The sequence below is a fragment of the Dipodomys ordii genome, unplaced genomic scaffold (genome assembly GCF_000151885.1).
Source record: "Dipodomys ordii isolate 6190 unplaced genomic scaffold, Dord_2.0 Scaffold147, whole genome shotgun sequence".
NCBI classification, from domain to species: domain Eukaryota; kingdom Metazoa; phylum Chordata; class Mammalia; order Rodentia; family Heteromyidae; genus Dipodomys; species Dipodomys ordii.
In genome coordinates this window covers 742,676-759,974 of record NW_012267363.1, presented here as the reverse complement: position 1 = coordinate 759,974, position 17,299 = coordinate 742,676, and the positions used below count along the sequence as shown (strand labels likewise).

At 47.1% G+C, this 17,299-nt stretch overlaps 2 protein-coding genes across 2 annotated transcripts in view; one reads left to right on the top strand and one right to left on the bottom strand.

The window, feature by feature from the left end:
• The first annotated feature begins 2,980 nt into the window (after positions 1-2,980).
• On the top strand, positions 2,981-5,096 carry Higd1b (HIG1 hypoxia inducible domain family, member 1B). Its single transcript, XM_013032034.1, has 3 exons — positions 2,981-3,100; positions 4,320-4,454; positions 4,917-5,096. The coding sequence occupies exons 1-3, from the start codon at positions 3,004-3,006 to the stop codon at positions 4,979-4,981; spliced, it is 297 nt and encodes a 98-aa protein (XP_012887488.1). The 5' UTR covers positions 2,981-3,003; the 3' UTR covers positions 4,982-5,096.
• A 393-nt stretch (positions 5,097-5,489) lies between these two features.
• Eftud2 (elongation factor Tu GTP binding domain containing 2) overlaps positions 5,490-17,299 on the bottom strand; it is a 42,756-nt gene continuing 30,946 nt past the window's right edge. Inside the window, exons 16-28 of the mRNA XM_013032033.1 lie at positions 16,072-16,265; positions 14,887-14,998; positions 13,487-13,627; positions 12,917-13,018; positions 11,811-11,893; positions 10,114-10,200; positions 9,581-9,707; positions 9,295-9,382; positions 8,604-8,722; positions 8,400-8,494; positions 7,010-7,163; positions 6,725-6,832; positions 5,490-5,938 (exon numbers count right to left, since the gene is read on the bottom strand). Coding sequence (XP_012887487.1) covers positions 5,843-5,938; positions 6,725-6,832; positions 7,010-7,163; positions 8,400-8,494; positions 8,604-8,722; positions 9,295-9,382; positions 9,581-9,707; positions 10,114-10,200; positions 11,811-11,893; positions 12,917-13,018; positions 13,487-13,627; positions 14,887-14,998; positions 16,072-16,265 — 1,506 coding nt within the window. The 3' untranslated portion in view covers positions 5,490-5,842. The remainder of the gene's footprint in view (positions 5,939-6,724; positions 6,833-7,009; positions 7,164-8,399; positions 8,495-8,603; positions 8,723-9,294; positions 9,383-9,580; positions 9,708-10,113; positions 10,201-11,810; positions 11,894-12,916; positions 13,019-13,486; positions 13,628-14,886; positions 14,999-16,071; positions 16,266-17,299) is intronic.

Sequence of the window (17,299 nt, the reverse complement as noted above, 5' to 3'; positions counted from 1 at the left end):
CTGGTCGTGGGGCCTGAACTCTGGGCCTGGGCACTGTCCCTCAGCTCTTCAGCTCAAGGCTAGCGCTCTACCACTTGAGCCACAGCGCCACTTCCGGCTTCTTTTTGCTTATGTGGTGCTGAGGAATCGAACCCAGGGCCTGATGCATGCAAGGCAAGCGCTCTACCACTGAGCCACCTTCCCAGCCCTATCACAGTATCTTATTGTCAGCTCTGAGCTGTGATGCTGTGGGTATATCAACTTAACCTCAATATAGGGTGTTGAACATGACCATTGGTGGTTTGGCCTCGTTCTTCAAAGGCCCTGCAGTTGATCTTGATTATCCCATCCAGTTACTGCCATCCCACTCTTGGCCTAGATGAGCAAGGCATATATACCATCCGTCTCTTGAGAATTCAGGCCACTGGAGAGGCAGCACAGGGGTGTGCGTGTGTGTGAACAGCAGAGAGGAGAGTTCCCATAGACACTAGGGATATGTGAAGGCCCTGGGGAGTTGCTGTGACCCTGGGTCTGTTCATAGAGCAGGAGTGTTAAGAAGGAAAAAAAGATGAACATCAGCTGCTGGACACATTTTCAGTGCTGAAAAAGCCCTTTTAGGACGGACACACACACACACACACACACACACATACTCTCTCTCTCTCTCTCTCCTATACCACATATATCCACCTCAAAAACATACTTATCTCACATAAACATACACAGTCTGAGTAATCTGCAGAAAGAAGGCCTGGGATAGTGAGAGTCCTCCATGCTGTACCCTGATCCTTCCTCATTTACTTAGTAAGAGATTTGTCATCTGTCAAGTGTGCTAGGATGGATGAGCATTCCCAAATTTTATTACTAATCTAGAGAGGGTTCAGGTTATGCAAATTTTGGAGCCAGCTCAGCCTGGGGCGGATCATGATACTGCTTTGTACTAGTTGTATATCTTGTTCATTTAAATTGTTATTATAAAGGTGATATCCAGAGTGGATATGTGTGTGTGTGTGTATGTGCATGCATGCACGTGTCCTGAGGTTTGAACTCAGGACCTGGGGAATGTTCCTGATCTTTTTTCTTTTTTTTTTTGGGTCTGGTCGTGGGGCCTGAACTCTGGGCCTGGGCACTGTCCCTCAGCTCTTCAGCCCTGATCTTTTTTCTTTTGCTCGAGGTTAATGCTCTATCACTTATGCGACAGCTTCATTTCCAGCTTTTTTTGATTAGTTTGAAGATCAGAATTTCAGTCTTTCCTGCCCAGAATGGCTTTTTCCCCCCCTCGGTTGTGGGGCTTGAACTCTGGGACCTGGGTACTGTCCCTCCGCTCTTCAGCTCAAGGCAAGCGGTCTACCACTTGAGCCACAGTGCCACTTCTGGATTTTTTTTTTCTGTTTATGTGGTGCTGAGGAATTGAACCCAGGGCCTCATGTGAGGCAAGCACTCTACCACTGAATCATCTTCCCAGCCCCCAGGATGGTTTTGAACTGTGATCCTCAGATCTCTGCCTCCCAAGTAGCTACCAGTACAGCTGTGAGGCACTGGCACCCAGCAGTTGTGTATCTTCGTGGGTCATTTAGCCTCTCTGAAATTTTTTCCATTTGACAAGTCTGAAACATTGTTATTTAGTAGAGATAGGTGCTAACACCAGTCATTTTCATTTTTGAAACTGGAGAGAGGCATCTCATCACAAGTAGCACATAAGGGCTCTGTAGACAAGAGGGAAGCCCCAGCTATTTCAAACTCCTGAACAAATCTCCTTAATCAAGCATACTTGAAAGGATGGAAATCAAGACAATAGAACCTCTCTCCCACAACTGGGATATTTTACTTACATTCCATATGTTTCCTAAGAGCATCTGAGACAGTGTCGCTTGGGAGAGAACCCAGGATCTCTTCTCAATCTCAGTTCTTCAAATCATAGTTCTCATTTTCAGCTATGTATGTCCGTGGGAACAAAATCCTATCATTTAAGGGCTCTCCTCCATCTGGCCTAACAACTTTCCAGCGCCTGGAGCTCAGCAGATGGGGGATTAGGACTGATGCTCTGTTCTATCTCCTCCCCTCTTCCCTCACTTCAAAGTCCCATAAAGCCAGTCACTGATTTCTTGACCTCATAGTGGAAGCTCCAACATCAACTTTCAGCTGATTAAAAACAGCAGATGCTGAGCCTTGGCCTGGGTGCCCAAGTTCCACCTTCTAGTCATCTCTCTCTGAGGGTAAGTAACGGCATGTCCAGGACCAGGCCACCAGTCCTTGTTCTACCTGGAGGGGAGACCCGGAAAAGAAGTTGACTTGAGCAGGTGGTGGGATGGAGAATCAGGCATTCTATTGGTGGAACCCCTGCTTTAAGGACCCAGGACTAGTTAGTGACCAGAGCAGATATTTACAGGGAGTGGCAGGTAGAGCAACAGGGGTTCTCAGTCCAGGGATAAAGGTAGTGGGAACAGTTCAGGGACCAGAATTTGTTCACTTAGTATTAATGTGCCAAGTATGCTAAATTCTATCGGAATTTAATGTCCCAACACATCAATCTGTCTCTGATGGTTGGGTAATCGGTGCTGTTAACTGGATGGTTCTGGCTCCCTGGTACCAGATTTTGCTCTGTAGATCCCCCAGGAGCAACTGTCACAGACCCAAGACTAGAGGGGGCCTCTAAGATTCAAAGACTGTTGCTTTCCAATCACTGGATTTTCCCAGCTGTTTTTCTTGGCAGAAGGATCACACCCATAGGGATGCAGAGGACAGGGAAGCAGAAATCAGTAAAATAAAAATGAACTGGGAAAGAGGCAAATGTTAAGAAAGACATGGAGAAAGTAGCTACGAGTGTCCCACACCCCTGAGACAGGCTACCTGAAGAAGCAATTTTGCAAGTGGAGCTGGGCTAGGCACAGCAAGAGGATACTAGCAGGTAACACCTTTTCACTCCAGGTGGAAGAGAACTAGGAATTATTACTCTGAGGTATCTCCTTCTAGGACTTGGCTGAAGCCTAGGAGCTCCAGGGGCAAACGTCCAGGTCTAGGATCATGTCTAACAAAAGCTGGTGGGAGCCATCTGACGGTGAGGACACAGTGTCTGAGAAGTTCCTAAGGAAGACCAGGGAGTCTCCTCTGGTGCCCATAGGTAAGTGGGGGAAGAGAATGGAAGCAGGCCTTCTCTCAGAGCAATCATAGCTCGTCTTTTTTTCTGAAGGTGAATGATATAGGGACAGTAGAGCTTATGTGGTCTGTCTGCTACACAAGAAACTGCTACAATTAGAGTAAGATAGGAGGTGACAGTCAACTGAGTGCATGGGGACACAGGCAAACAGCACCAACAGTAGCCTCAGGATGGAGACTTTGTTTTTGCTTTGTGGGTTGTGGGGCTTGAATTCAGAGCCTAGGCATCATCACCAATCTCTAGTGCTCTATCACTTTGAGCCACAATGCCACTTCCGTTTTTTGAGTGGTTAATTGGAGTCTCTCGGGGGCTTTTCTGCCCTAGCTGGTTTCAAACTGCAGTCCTCAGGATCTCAGCCTCCTGAGTTGCTGGGATTATAGGTAAGCCACTGGTGTCACTGGAGACTTTGAATTATGGACCTCTCAGGGCTTAAGAATTTGTGAGAAAGGAGAAATAGCTGTTCTGGGAGGTAGGAGTCAGCAGTGGTTGGAGGAGGACCCAAGAGTTGAGGTCGATGGGGTTGGAGGCATGGCTCAGGTGGTAGAATACCAGCCAATGACAGCATCAGATACTGAGTTTGAGTTCAGGTCTCAGATTAAAAAAACAAAACAGGTTGAGGTGGAGGAAGTCTGGGGTTTGAACTCAGGATCTTGAACTTGTTGGGCTGGGGCTCTACCATTTGAGCCACACTCCCAGACCATGCATGATGTTTTATTTTTTTATTTAATTTTTTAATTTTTTTTGGGCCCGGTCATGGGGCCTGAACTCTGGGCCTGGGCACTGTCCCTCTGCTCTTCAGCTCAAGGCTAGCGCTCTACCACTTGAGCCACAGCACCACTTCGGGCTTTTTTTTCTTTTTGCTTATCTGGTGCTGAGGAAGCGAACCCAGGGCCTCATGCATCCAAAGCAAGCGCTCTACCACTGAGCCACCTTCCCAGCCCCCATGATGTTTTATTTCTTTAGGAGGCAAGGGCATCAAGAGAGGGACACAACCAATTTGAAATGCCATTGTGGGGCCACAACTCAACATTCTAATGAGTCCCCTACCATTACTCCTACCTCCATCCCCATGAAAACAGTTGTTCAATCAAGGGTCCTGCCTGCCTACCCTAGTGAGATGATCTCATCAGGAGAGCCCTGGGCTTGGAGGACAAGGCCCAAGGATCACATTTTCTGCCCTCAGGCTTAGGAGGTTTCCTGGTGGTGGCAGCATATGGGATTTACCGGCTGAAGGCTCGAGGTTCTACCAAGATGTCCATACACCTGATTCACACCAGAGTGGCAGCACAAGCCTGTGCTGTGGGTGCGATCATGCTGGGTAAGCAACTTGGTGAGGCCACAGAAGAATCAAGGCAGAACAGAGAAAGCCTGGGTTCTTCATCATAGAGCTCAAGAGCTCACAAGAGCTCCCGAGACTTTCTCAGGGTTCCCTGTTTCTGACTGATACAGGGTGCAGTCTGTTTCATGAGTTTGCTATAGCAGTGAGAAAAATCCCAGAGCATATACTTGCTAGCTTTAACACCACTAGACATCAGTATAACATGACAGTAACTAGCCTTGGATCGGTCACTTTGAGGTTTCTTACAGAAGGTATGTCAGAGTGCTTTGTGAGCTGTCAGATGGGATGTTCCCAAAGCTATATGGTTGGATGCTTAGAGTAGCTGTTGGGAAACTGGAACAGAAAGCCAAATAGGGAAGAACCGCTGGGACATCTGGGAGAGCCAGAGGACAAGTGTGGGGACTGGATGCTAAGAGGCAACTCTCTTCCTCCCTTGCACAGGTGCTGTATACACAATGTATAGAGATTTCAGCAAGAGGATGGCACAGGACTCTGGAGAGAAGTAGGAATCCTGAGTGGGCAGAACAGCCCATACCTTGCATCAGTCTCTGATGTACCTAATAAAGTAGTATTGTGGAAAGCCAACTGTTTTCTTCACCTGCAGAGAGTAGAGAAAGGGAATGGTGGTGGTTGTAGGAGAACCCAGTGCAAATGCGGGAAACCAAAGGGCTCTGACCCCAACTCAGCCAGGGAGACACACAGAAGTGGTAGTCTCCTGAGGAGGTGAGGAGGCCAGGAGGCTTTGGATCCCAGAATCTCAACAACTCCCATGCTACTTCAAGACCACATATGGAAGCAGCCTGGAGTGGAGTGAAAGATTGGGGGCAGGGCCTTGAGGCTCACGGGAACACAGAACCAGAGGCAGGCGGCAGGCTTTCCCTGGAGACTTAGGCAGGAAGGAGGTTACAGCTGGGAGCACAGGCCGGTGATGCCTCATGGGAGATCACATATCCAGAATGTAAGCATTAGGACTAGAGAAGAGCCGGTTAGATAAAAGAAGCAGGCCAAGCAAGACAGAGGTCAAAATGCTCTGTTCACTTACAAACCATAGTTAGGTTGAATTTGTAAAAAATAAAATTCCATGTAAATCCTGACAATGGGGCCCTTTGAGGTTAAACGTTTTCTTTCCCTTCTCTTTCCCGAGGCCCAAGTTTCTCTCTGTTCTTCAGGAATGGAGCCAGGCAGAGGCCACAGAAGTTAGCAGGAGGACAAGTGCCCCTTCCTTACTGGGACTCTGGGTTGGTGGTTTGTGGGTTATTCCAGATGGCCACAGCAGTTCCCAGACACTCTGACATGAAGGTCAAATGGCACAGATCTCTGCTTCAAGTCCAGGACCTGCGGCCCACCACAGGGAGCAGACACTGCACTCACATGGGGTAATTGAGTACAACATCCTGTTTGGCAAGCTCCAGCAACATAGGATCATCAAAGAACTTGCTGATGCTCACATCTTCACTCAGGCCCTGTAGAGAATGGGACAAATGTAAGACCAAGCTCCATGCAGCAGCTAACTGAGCTGTGCACTGTCCAAGACCTGCCTGGGGTGGAGGGAGGAAGAATGGGCTGTTCTAGAAGGTTTTTTTTTTTTGGTCGGTCATGGGTCTTGAATCCTGGGTCTGGGTGCTGTCCCTCAGCTCTTCAGCACAAGGCCAGCACTCTACCACTTGAACCACAATGCCATTTCTGGTTTTCTGGTGGTTAATTGGAGATGAGAGTCTCACAGGCTTTCCTGTCTGGGCTGGCTTTGAACCGAGATCCTCAGATCTTAGTCTCCAGAGTAGCTAGGATTACAAGTGTGAGCCACCAGCGCCCAGCTTTTTTTTTTTTTTTGTAAGTTGTGGGGCTTGAACTCAGGGCCTAGGCTTTTGTTCAAGGCTAGAGCTCTACCACTTTGAGCCACAGTGCCACTTCGTTTTCTGCTGATTAATTGGAGATAAGAGTCTCATGCACTTTCCTGCCTAGGATGGTTTTGAACCACGATCCTCAGATATCAGCCTCCTGAGTAGCTAGGATTACAGAAGTGAGCCATTAGTGCCTGGCTACAAGCTGTCTTTAGGGTGTTGTCACTGCCCTATTTCCTTTGGGCTACAGTTCTAATTGCCTGAGGATGAACAGCTCATATTTTTCCTTGCTGTGCAGTGAATGCTTTTCAGTTTATAGGCACTTAGGAAAAGAATCCAAAAGGATTCAGAGACCTGGGCTCAGAGACCTGGAGTTGTGGGGGGACAATGGGTTTGAGGGATACATACTTTCCTCCGACGGGTTTTGATCATGAATTCCCGGGCAAGATGAGGGGCTGGCTGTGGCTCTAAGGGGCGGATGACAATGCTCTTGTCCAGAGGATCACCAGGTACAATCTGAAAATAAGAGGGGTTTCAGATGATCCAAGCAGATTCCTTAGAATAGTCCTGACCAGAAGCAAGCCTCTTCTCTAGTCAGGTACCTCACTTGGGATTTAGAGGAGGAGCAGGCCAGAGGGGTTGAGCTTTGTACAAGTGCCAGATCAAGCTGGCCAGCCTGCCCTGTATTCTCACCTGCCAATGATGGAAGACAGACAAGGAAAACGCCTGTCCTTGGGTGTGAGTCCGCAGATCAGTCTCAAAGCCAAAAGAGTCGATGGCTGGAATGAAAGCTTTGATAGTGTAGAGAGGGGAGCCTGGGATGGGTGCATCCTGAGTTACGTGCCCCCTAAGACAGAAAAAGAAAGGCAGAATCCATAGTTGCACGTAAGTCAAAAGCAATGAAGCAATCTGCTTTTTTTTTTTTTTTGCTGGTCCTAGAGTTTGAACTCAGGGCCTGAGTGCTGTTCCTAAGCTTCTTTTACCTTATGCTCAAGGCTGGCACTCTACCACTTCAGCAACAGCTTCACCTCTGGCTTTTTTTTGTTGTTGTTTGGTCTGTTGTGGGGCCTGAACTCTGGGCCTGGGCGCTGTCCCTCAGCTCTTCAGCTCAAGGTGAGCGCTCTACCACTTTGAGCCACAGCACCACTTCCATTTTTTTTATTTTTTTCTGGTAGCTAATGTGGAGATAAGTCTCAGAGACTTTCCTGCTCCAGCTGGCTTTGAACTGCGATCCTCAGAGCTCAGCCTTCTGAGTAGCTAGGATTACAGGTGTGAGCCACTGGTGCCTGGTTTACTTCTGGCTTTTTTTTTTTGGGGGGTAGTTTTTAAATTGGAGAGACTCATAGATTTTCCTGCCTAGACTGGCTTTGAACTGTAATCCTTAGATCTCAGCTGCTGCTGCTTCTTTTTTTTTTTAGTCAGTCGTGGGGCCTGGGCACTGTCTCTCAGCTCTTCAGCTCAAGGCTAGCGCTCTACCACTTGAGCCACAGTGCCACTTCCAGCTTTTTTTTGCTTATGTGGTACTGAGGAATCGAACCCAGGGCCTCATACATGCGAGGCAAGCATTCTACCACTAAGCCACCTTCCCAGCCCCAGATCTCAGCTTCTTTAGCTAGGATTACAGGCCTTGAGCCACTGGTTCCTGACCAATCTGCCCTTTTGTTCAGCCAGTCCTGGGGCTTGAACTCAGGGACTGGGCACTGTTCCTGAGCTTTTGGGATCAAGGCTAGTGCTCTACCACTGAGCCACAACTCCACCGCCATCTTTTTTGGTGACTAATTGGAGATAAGAGTTATAGACTTTAATGCCCAGGCTGGCTTTGAACTTCGATCCTCAAATCTCAGATTCTTGAGTAGCTAGGATTACAGGCATGAACCACCAGCACCCAGCTCAGAAAAATCATACATTCTCATCTGTAGTAAGCTGGGGAATGCCTCATTTACTGCTTTGTTCTGGAAAACAAGCTCACTGGGTTTCTGAGTGGAGAAGTGAGGAGGTTCAGCTTTTCTCTCCTGTAGAGCTGAGGGGTTTGGTGTTCTGCTCTTCCTCTCAGCACTCTTCTCTAACATGATGAGCTGCTTACCTGCGTCTGGCCAGGACAGTGTAAACAGCTGACACACAATCTGCAGGGGCCTGAACCTCTACAAAGTAGTAAGGCTCCATCAGACGAGGGGTGGCCTGCACAGAGCAAGAAGGGCTTAGGCTGAGGATTAAGATTCCTTAGGTCCCCAAAGCCGGGTTCTTCTCCAACCAAGGAGGATGGTCCCCTACAATCCTTCTCTCTTACCATGAGGAAGGCAGAGTAGACGACTCTCCTGGCTGTGGGGATGATCTGGCCCCCACCTCGGTGCAAGGGCTCTTGGGCAACCACTGCATCCAGGATCTTAAACTTGACATTTCGAATCACTGAAAAGGAGATGGGGACAGTTGCATATAGTTCTAGGGCTAGTCCTGGGGCCAGAGCATCTTGCCCCATCTCAGCCATAAAAGATATAGGACAAATATCACAATCAGCAGGGCCTGTAGCAAAGAGGTCAACCGTAAAGCACATAGTGTTTGCTTCAGGCCATGCTTGGACATTCACAACTTTCCCACTGTAGGTGTGGGGTCAATTAACCACTCTAATTACTTATCTCCCTCCCTCTCTCCCCAAATTAAACTCAGGGCCTTGTGTATAGTAGGTAAGTGCTTTATCATTTGAATAATATCTCCAGCCTCTTATCTTTTGGACAACTCCTCTTAACATATCAAAAGATAGATCCTTCAAGAATAAGGAGTAATGTCAGTATAGAAATGAGTTCATTTCTAGGATATACCAAATACTGAATCAAGGAGAGGAGGAAAGGATGGCTCAGGATGGTTCAATATACTTCAAGTTGTTTTTGCTGCTAGGTCCCATACATGAAGAGCCCACCCCAGATCAGATGGCCAGATGTGAGGGTTTTGGGGACAGACGCAGGAAGTACTTGCAGACTTACACTCATCACATAGGGGCCCCTCCCTGGTTCCCCACTGGAAACCTTGAACGATGCTGTCCTTCACTGAACCAAGAAGAGCCTTGTCCACCTGCACAGAAACATAAGGGCTCTTTAGCAGTCCCCTGGCAATAGCCAATGAATTTAGAGGGAGAAGAAGAACAGAGGAACAACTGTGACAGCACACACTTCTTCATCAGGGGTCACAAATGCCCTTTGGAAATAACACTTTGCACTTCTACTGAAAAGCTCACAGATTGTCATGCAGTTCCTATGGGGTCTGCAGTACCTCTGAGGGCAGGGTATCATCTACCAGGATGTTGGGGCCTGTGGCATCAGGGCCAAAAGCCCAGATAGAACGGGCAGCCAGCAGATCCCAGTCATACTTGGTCTGGAAGAACTCTCCCAGCTTCTTCCTAAGGAGAGAAGGAGAATGTGGAAAGCTCTATGCTGCTGATTTCTAAAGCAATGGAGCCTCCCTTGTCCCCCCCTTTTTTTGTCATGGGGCCTGGCTCTGTCCCTCAGCTCTTCAGCTCAAGGCTAGTGCTCTACCATTTGAGCCATAGTGCTACTTCCGGCTTTTTCTGCTTATGTGGTGCTGAGGAATCAAACCCAGGGCCTCATGCATGCAAGGCAAGCACTCTATCACTGAGCCACCTTCCCAGCCCCTGGAGCCTGCCTTTTTAGGGGACAGTCTCGCACTGACACACTGGGTCCAGGACAATAGCAAAGGAGGTACACCTTCCCCAAAGAATATGTGATGTTAGAAACCAGGCAGGTAAGCTGTGTCATCAGCTCTGGGAGGTAGAGCTGTATCCCTACCTGTTCCAGGTTATCTGGACCACCTCATTTTCTATATCTTCAGCAAGACCCTTCTCAAGAGGTTCAGCAATCATGGTGATCTTATTCCTGGTGAGAAAGGACATGGGCAATAAGGAGGGTTCAAAAAACTTATAGGGGACATTTCTAAGAAAATGGTAACAAAGCAGACAGCAAGCTGGGTACCAGTGGCTCACACTTATAAGCCTACTCAGAGATATAAGGTTTATTTGGTCAGTCACAGGGCTTGAACTCTGGGCTGCGGCATTGTCCTTTAGCTCTTCAGTTTAGGGTAAGCATTCTACCAATTGAGCCACTGAGCCACTTCCAGTTTTCTGGTGGTTTATTGGAGGTACGAGTCTCATGGGCTTTCCTGCCCAGACTGGTTTTGAACCACGATCCTCAAATCTCAGCTTCCTGAGTAACTAAAATTACAGGCATGAGCCACTGGCGCCCAGTGAGAATCAAGTTTTGAAGCCAGTACAAGCAGAGAAATACAGATTTGTATTTCCAATTAACCAGCAAAAGCTAGAAGTGAAGGTGTGGCTTAAGTGGTAGAGTGTCAGCTGAGAGCATAAAAGCAGAGCAAAAATAATAGGCCCTGATTTGAAGCCCCAATACTGACAGGAAAAAAAAAAAAAGCATGTGCTTAGTATGTAAGGTGTAGGGTTCCATGGCTAACATTGCAAAAATCAAAGGACTAGGCAAAATTTTAAAATTGTGATATGACATAGAGAAGTAGCAATTACGAAACTTCTCTTAGGAGCATCTAAGTCAAAGGATTTCACAGCACAGTGAAGGGACAAGGAGCTAGGGTAAATTCAAGTACTCTAAGTACCCCACTCCAATCCCCAGTCTCTAATTTTACAGTGCTTTGGTTGGGGTAGAACTTGGTTAAATACAGGAGGGAGGCTGTCAGGGCCAGGGACACTGAATTCCCAGCTTACTTGTTGTTTTTTGGCAACATGGTTTGGGTAAGTAGCCCACACTGTCCCCAAACACACCCTCTTTCTCATACCTGTCAGTACTAAGGTTTGAACTCAGGGCCTGGGCACTGTCCCTGAGCTTTTTTGCTCAAGGCTACTGCTCTATAACTTGAGTCACAGCTCCACTTCTGGCTTTTTTTGTGATTAATACCAGTAGGAGTCTCATGTACTTTCTTGCCTGGGCTGGCTTTAAACCAAGATGCTCAGCCTCCTGAATAGCTAGGATTATAGACAAGAGCCACCAGCACCTGGATTATCTGAACTCAACCCTCCTGCTTTACCCTCTCCATGCTGGGATGACTGGTGGACCTTTTTTTGTGTTTGCTGGTCCTGGGGCTTGAACTCAAGACCTGGGGTCTGTCCCTGAGTCTCTCTGTGCTCTACCATCTGAGACACAGTGCCACTTCTGGTCTTTTCTGTTCATGTAGTACTGAATAATCAAACCTAGGGCTTCATGCTAAGCAAGCACTCTACCATTAAACCACATTCCCAGCCCTAGCTTACTTCTTCTTTTTTTTTTGGATTGTTTGTGAGGCCTGAACTCTGGGCCTGTGCTCTGTCCCTCAGCTCTTCAGCTAGCATTCTACCACTTGAGCCACAGCGCCACTTCCGGCTTTTTCTGTTTATGTGGTGCTGAGGAATCGAACCCAGGGCCTCATAGGTGCAAGGCAAGCACTTTATCACTGAGCCACCTTCCCAGTCCCCATAGCTTACTTCTTATTGGGTGTTTCAGCAAAGCACTTGAGGGAGGATGTTTCCACCACTGTCTCACAAAACGTGACAACTGGGTCAGCCACCTGGGAAATGAAAGAAATTGTGACAAAGTTAATTTTGCTGGAAGTTCTAACTTCTCTGTGAGCCCCCTCTGCTATAACCAGTATTGAGTGACAGGTACAAGAACAAGTTAAAAAGCTTTCCATATACCACTATTAAATAGCCTGGTAAAATCTGGTATACTAAAAGCTATTCTACTCCGAAGATATGAGTTAGTGGGGGATCAAAGTGGGGCTTTAGTTATGGTCTTCCAAGATAGCTTCTAACATCTGTTTGGTTGTTCACTGCCATTTACTGACAACTCCTGGGGGTCTGAGGAAGCCAGTGTTGGAGACCTACTGGTGAGTGCCGGCTCCATTCCCAGCTCATGATGCTCCTGGTTGGTCTGCGGGCCAGAAAAGCCACTGTCCCTTGGGGATACCAGCAGAGGCATCTAAGAGGTATATTGATGGCACCTGCCCCAGTAGCACAGGGCTTTGGAGAAAATATTTGCCTTGATTGAGAGTTGGAAGCTAATCTTCTGGACATAAACACAGAAAAGCCAGCTCAGGGGAGGTTCTTAAAACCTCTTGTCTTGAAAGCCTTGACTTTAAATATAGGACACAGAAAAACTCAGTGACAGGCAAACCAGGTCTCTAAAATCTTCCCTGAGAAGGAGCAACAGATACTGCTTTTCTTTTTTCTTTTTTTGGGTCTGGTCGTGGGGCCTGAACTCTGGGCCTCTGGGCCTGGGCGCTGTCCCTCAGCTCTTCAGCTTAAGGCTAGCACTCTACCATGTGAGCCACAGCGCCACTTCCAGCTTTTTTCTTTTTGCTTATGTGGTGCTGAGGAATCAAACCCAGGGCCTCAAGCATGCAAGGCAAGTGCTCTACCACTGAGCCAACTTCCCAGCCCCAGATAGTGCTTTTCATAGACAGATCTCTTCTCATGGACTCCCTTTATCTTTTAAGAGTCAGGGGATCTAAGATTTGGCCCATGAAATCCCTCTTAAGATAGGAGACAGGCTCTTGCCCAGGCAGGGGCTAAAGAAAAGGGCTCTACTTTACCTTGATGTCTATCTCCGAATACATCTTCCTCAGATCGTGCATCACACAGTCCAGGTAGAGTTCCCCAGTGCCCAGAATCACATGTTCACCAGATTCTTCCACCTGAAACACAATATTCCATACAGTGACTGTTCCAGCCTCTTCAAGAAGGCTCACTGAAGGCTGGGTACCAACCAGTCAGTCCTTCAGACACCAGGACCACTCAGCATAATGCTACTGGGAATGAAATTATTGTTTTCATTCTTATTCTTTTAGGGAAAGATCCTACCCTATGATCATGCATATAAGTTGACCCTTTTGCCCTGGCCAGCTGCTCAGACTCAAAATATCGAGTCGGATTAATTTACTTGTCTGGAAAATCAATTCAAAGGGTATTCCCCAAGGAAAATACCTAAAGACATTTTTGAGAAACATACATATTCATGCAAACTCATTTGTGTATGGTTTCTAACATAAGTTGCAAAGGCAACAGGTTAGGACCACCTGGTGAATGTGATGAGTCAAGTGGCATAAATAAAACAGCCAGAGTAAGCAGGGCATAGATGCCACTGTGGCAGATCTCAGACATACCTTGGTGGTAAGGGAAGGATAGCTCTTGTTGACCTTGCGCAGGCCATCAAGCATCTTGGGCAGCTCTGAGGGGTTGACAGGCTCGACAGCAATCTTGATAACAGATGTGGTATTGAACTTCAAAGGCCGGAAAATTTGAGCCTGAAATCCAAAATGAAGAGAAACGAGGGCATCTTAGCAAAGTAGGCAGTGGGTACAGAAATAAGAAAGGACTGAGTCTGGGCGTGCGCCTGTAATCCTAATTACTCAAGGAAGGGGCTGAGATTGGAGGGTTATAGTTCAGAGCCAGCTGAGACTAAAGTCTGTGACACTCTATTTCAAGTAACAGTACGAGCTGTGGGTCTGGTAAGGTGGTTCAGTGGTAGAGTGCTTGCCTTGCATGCATGAGGCCCTGGGTTCGATTCCTCAGCACCAAATAAGTAGAAAAAGCTGGAAGTGGTGCTATGGCTCAAGTGGGAGAGCGCTAGCCTTGAGCTGAAGAGCTGAGGGACAGCGCCTAGGCCCAGAGTTCAGGCCCCACAGCCAAAAAAAGAAAAAAAAAGGTATGAGCTATGCACATGCAAGCTGAGCCAAAGCAGAAGGTACTGAGTTCAAGCCACAGTACCAGAAAAAAAGAGAACAGACTGAGAACCTGCTAAAGTTGAGATGTTTCTCAGCCAGAAGGTATGGGGACATCTGAAAGGCTATTAATTCCCAGATGTCTTGGCAGAAAAGGATAGGTAGAAACGGGCAAGGAGGTATATCCTTATGATCCTAGTTACTTGGGAGGCACATTCAGGGGAATTTTGAGTTGGGGCCAGATAGGCAAAGTTAGGACTCTATCTGAAACAAAACAAAACCCAACAAAATAAAAACAAAAAGGCTAAGAGCATGGCTCAGGTGCTAGAATGCAAGGCCTCAAGTCCAATCCCTATTTATCACCTCCCTACATCCCCCACAAAAGAGAAGTAGAAAACAAAAAGGAGCCAGGCACTGGTGGCTTATGCCACCAGGAGGCTGAGATCTGAGGATCACAGTTCAAAGCCAGCCAGGGCAGGAAAGTCTGCCAGATTCTTATCTTCAATTAACCACCAGAAAACCAGAAGTGGCTCTGTGGCTCAAGCGGTAGAGCACTAGACTTGAGCTGAAGAGCTCAGGGACAGCACCCAGGCCCAGAATTCAAGCCCCACAACTGACAAAAAGAAAACAAAAAGAACACTTCCTTGTCCCTAGCATTAGCACTAAACAGAGGAGAATGCAGCAGGATGAGAACTGGGAGGCTGAATCCAGGCTGGAACCAAGAAGTGGCAGTGACTCTGGGTCAGAGCCCTTAAGTTCTACTGTGTTTGCTCACATGTACTGTGGTTCCTTGTGCCCCTCTAGCTTAAGCCCATCCAGCTGGCCTCTGTAGAAACTCTTACCTCCTCATTGCCTCTAGGTTCAGTTATGGTTGCTGTCTTCACAATTGGCTGATCAACACCTTCAATCAGAACCCAGTTGCCAGCAGGAACACGGTTCACCTCAATGTGGTACCTGGGGCAACATTCATTAAAAAGCCATGGAACTTAGGCACATTTTATAAAAATGTATAGGCTATGGGCCAGGAGTAGAGGTAAGCAAAACAGATACATTCTACCTGGAGAGATATAATGATCATATAACCACAAATACATAAGTATTAAAAATTGTTTTCATTCTTCAAAAATCTAATTTTAATCAGAAGCTCATGATAAAAAAAAATTTGTTCAAGATGTCAAATACTAAGGGAATACAAAAGACACTCAATTTTCCAAGCTCTTTGATTTTCCTCAGTCATCACTGAAGCAGAGCATATATATTAAGGACAGTACTGCCTTCGTTCTGGCTTGTCAACTGAGATGCCAAACTCATAAACTGACAAGTAGCTCAGAGGTCCAAGCTAAATTTGATTCAGCAGAGTAGGATGCTACAAGCAACACAAAAAAGCCTATGGTCTTGTCAAAGAATAAACAAAGGAGGTTGGGAAATAATTTCTTTTTTTTTTTTTTTGAGGGGGGGAAAGAGGGTCATAACTTAAGGAACACAGAAGTGGAAAAAAGGATTAAAATAAGTAAAAGTAGAAATCTTGTCAAAAAATTTCATTCTAAAGTAAAGGAAATTTCATCCAAAAGAAAGAAAGGCTGGTGGCATTATGCCAACAGTAGCTGCCCTTTGGCTCAAGCAACCTTAAAAGCTGACAGATGTGGGCTGGAAAGGTGGCTCAGTGGTAGAGCACTTGCCTTGCATGCATGAGGCCCTGGGTTCAATTCCTCAGTACCACATAAGCAAAAAAGAAAAAAGCCAGAAGTGGCGCTGTGGCTCAAGTGGTAGAGTGCTAGCCTTGAGCTGAAGAGCTGAGGGACAGCGCCCAGGCCCAGAGGCCCAGAGTTCAGGCCCCACGACTGGGCCCCCCCCCAAAAAAAAGCTGACAGATGTGCTGTGAGGTACATTTTATCCCCACTCTGTGGAGCCAGACAACTCCTATGTTTCCAAGGAGGAAACACCCGTTTCTATCCTGAAACATTCAGTCCTAGGACAGTGGATAACACATGACCCTTACCCAAGCCCAATATTTTGGTTGTTGGTACCTGGCCACAGAGATCCAAAGACGGCCCACGGTGCAAATTTGGGAGTCTTCCTCATCCTCCAGTGTGTAGTTCTCCCCTAGCACTTTGACAGGCTGCCCAGCATGAATTGTACCACTTAGCACCCGGCCAAAAGCGTGAAATTGAACTCCATCATCTGTACTATACATCTTAGTAGTATGGCACATCAGAGGGCCCTGGAAGAGGGGACAAAATGAAGTTTCAACCACATGCACTCTGTGGGGAAGAACCCATCTCCACCTCCCTTGATGGCAATGACATGAGCTCTATAAGGAGAAACCCAACAAAGGATTTTGTGGTGGTTATCTGGGAAAATTCCAAACCATGCTTTATCCCCTCCCTCTAACTAGGGATAATGGAAACACAAGCATAGAAAATGCTTTTTTTATTTTTCAGAGGGAGAGGGTCAGTTTAGAATGGCAGATTGGAATAAGCAAGATTACTTGTCCTAAATTTCCTGAGAATAGAATTCACAATTCTCAACCTATTGTAGACTTATAAAGATAAACTAGATTGCCTAACTAATTGGTGGGAAAGATATTTGTTTTTGTTTTTTGGGTGCCTAGGGATTAAACCTGGGCCTCACCCTAGTAGTGAGGCCTATATCCCAGCCCTGGAAAAAGGTATTTCGACACCAGGACTGACAAAATGCGCTCCCATTGGCTGAATCTTTACTCTCTGCCAGTTATCATCCCTTTCTTTCTCTCCTTTCTCTTCTCTTCTCTCCTTCCGTCCCTCCCTCCCTGCCTTTCTTTGTTGTGGGGTTTGAACTCTAGGCCTGGGCACTGTTCCTCAGCTCTTCAGCTCAAGGCTAGTGCTCAAGCCACAGCCCGACTTCTGGTTTTCTGGTGGCTAATTGGAGTTAAGAGTCTCATGGACTTTCCTGCCCGCTGGCTTTGACTTGTGATCTTCAGATCTCAGCCTCCTGAGCAGCTAGGATTACAGGTGTGAACCACTGGTATCAGGCTTTAATTCTTTTTTTTTTTTTCCTGTGGTGGGGCTTGAACTCGGCCAGGGCACTATCCCTCAGCTCTTCAGCTCAAGGCAAGTGCTCTACCACTTGAGCCACAGTGCCACTTCCGGTTTTCTAGTGGTTTATTGGAGATAAAAAGTCTCACAGACTTTCCTGCCTGGGCTGGCTTTGAACCGTGATCCTCAGATCTCAGCCTCCTGAGTAGCTAGGATTATAGGCATGAACCACTGGTGCCCA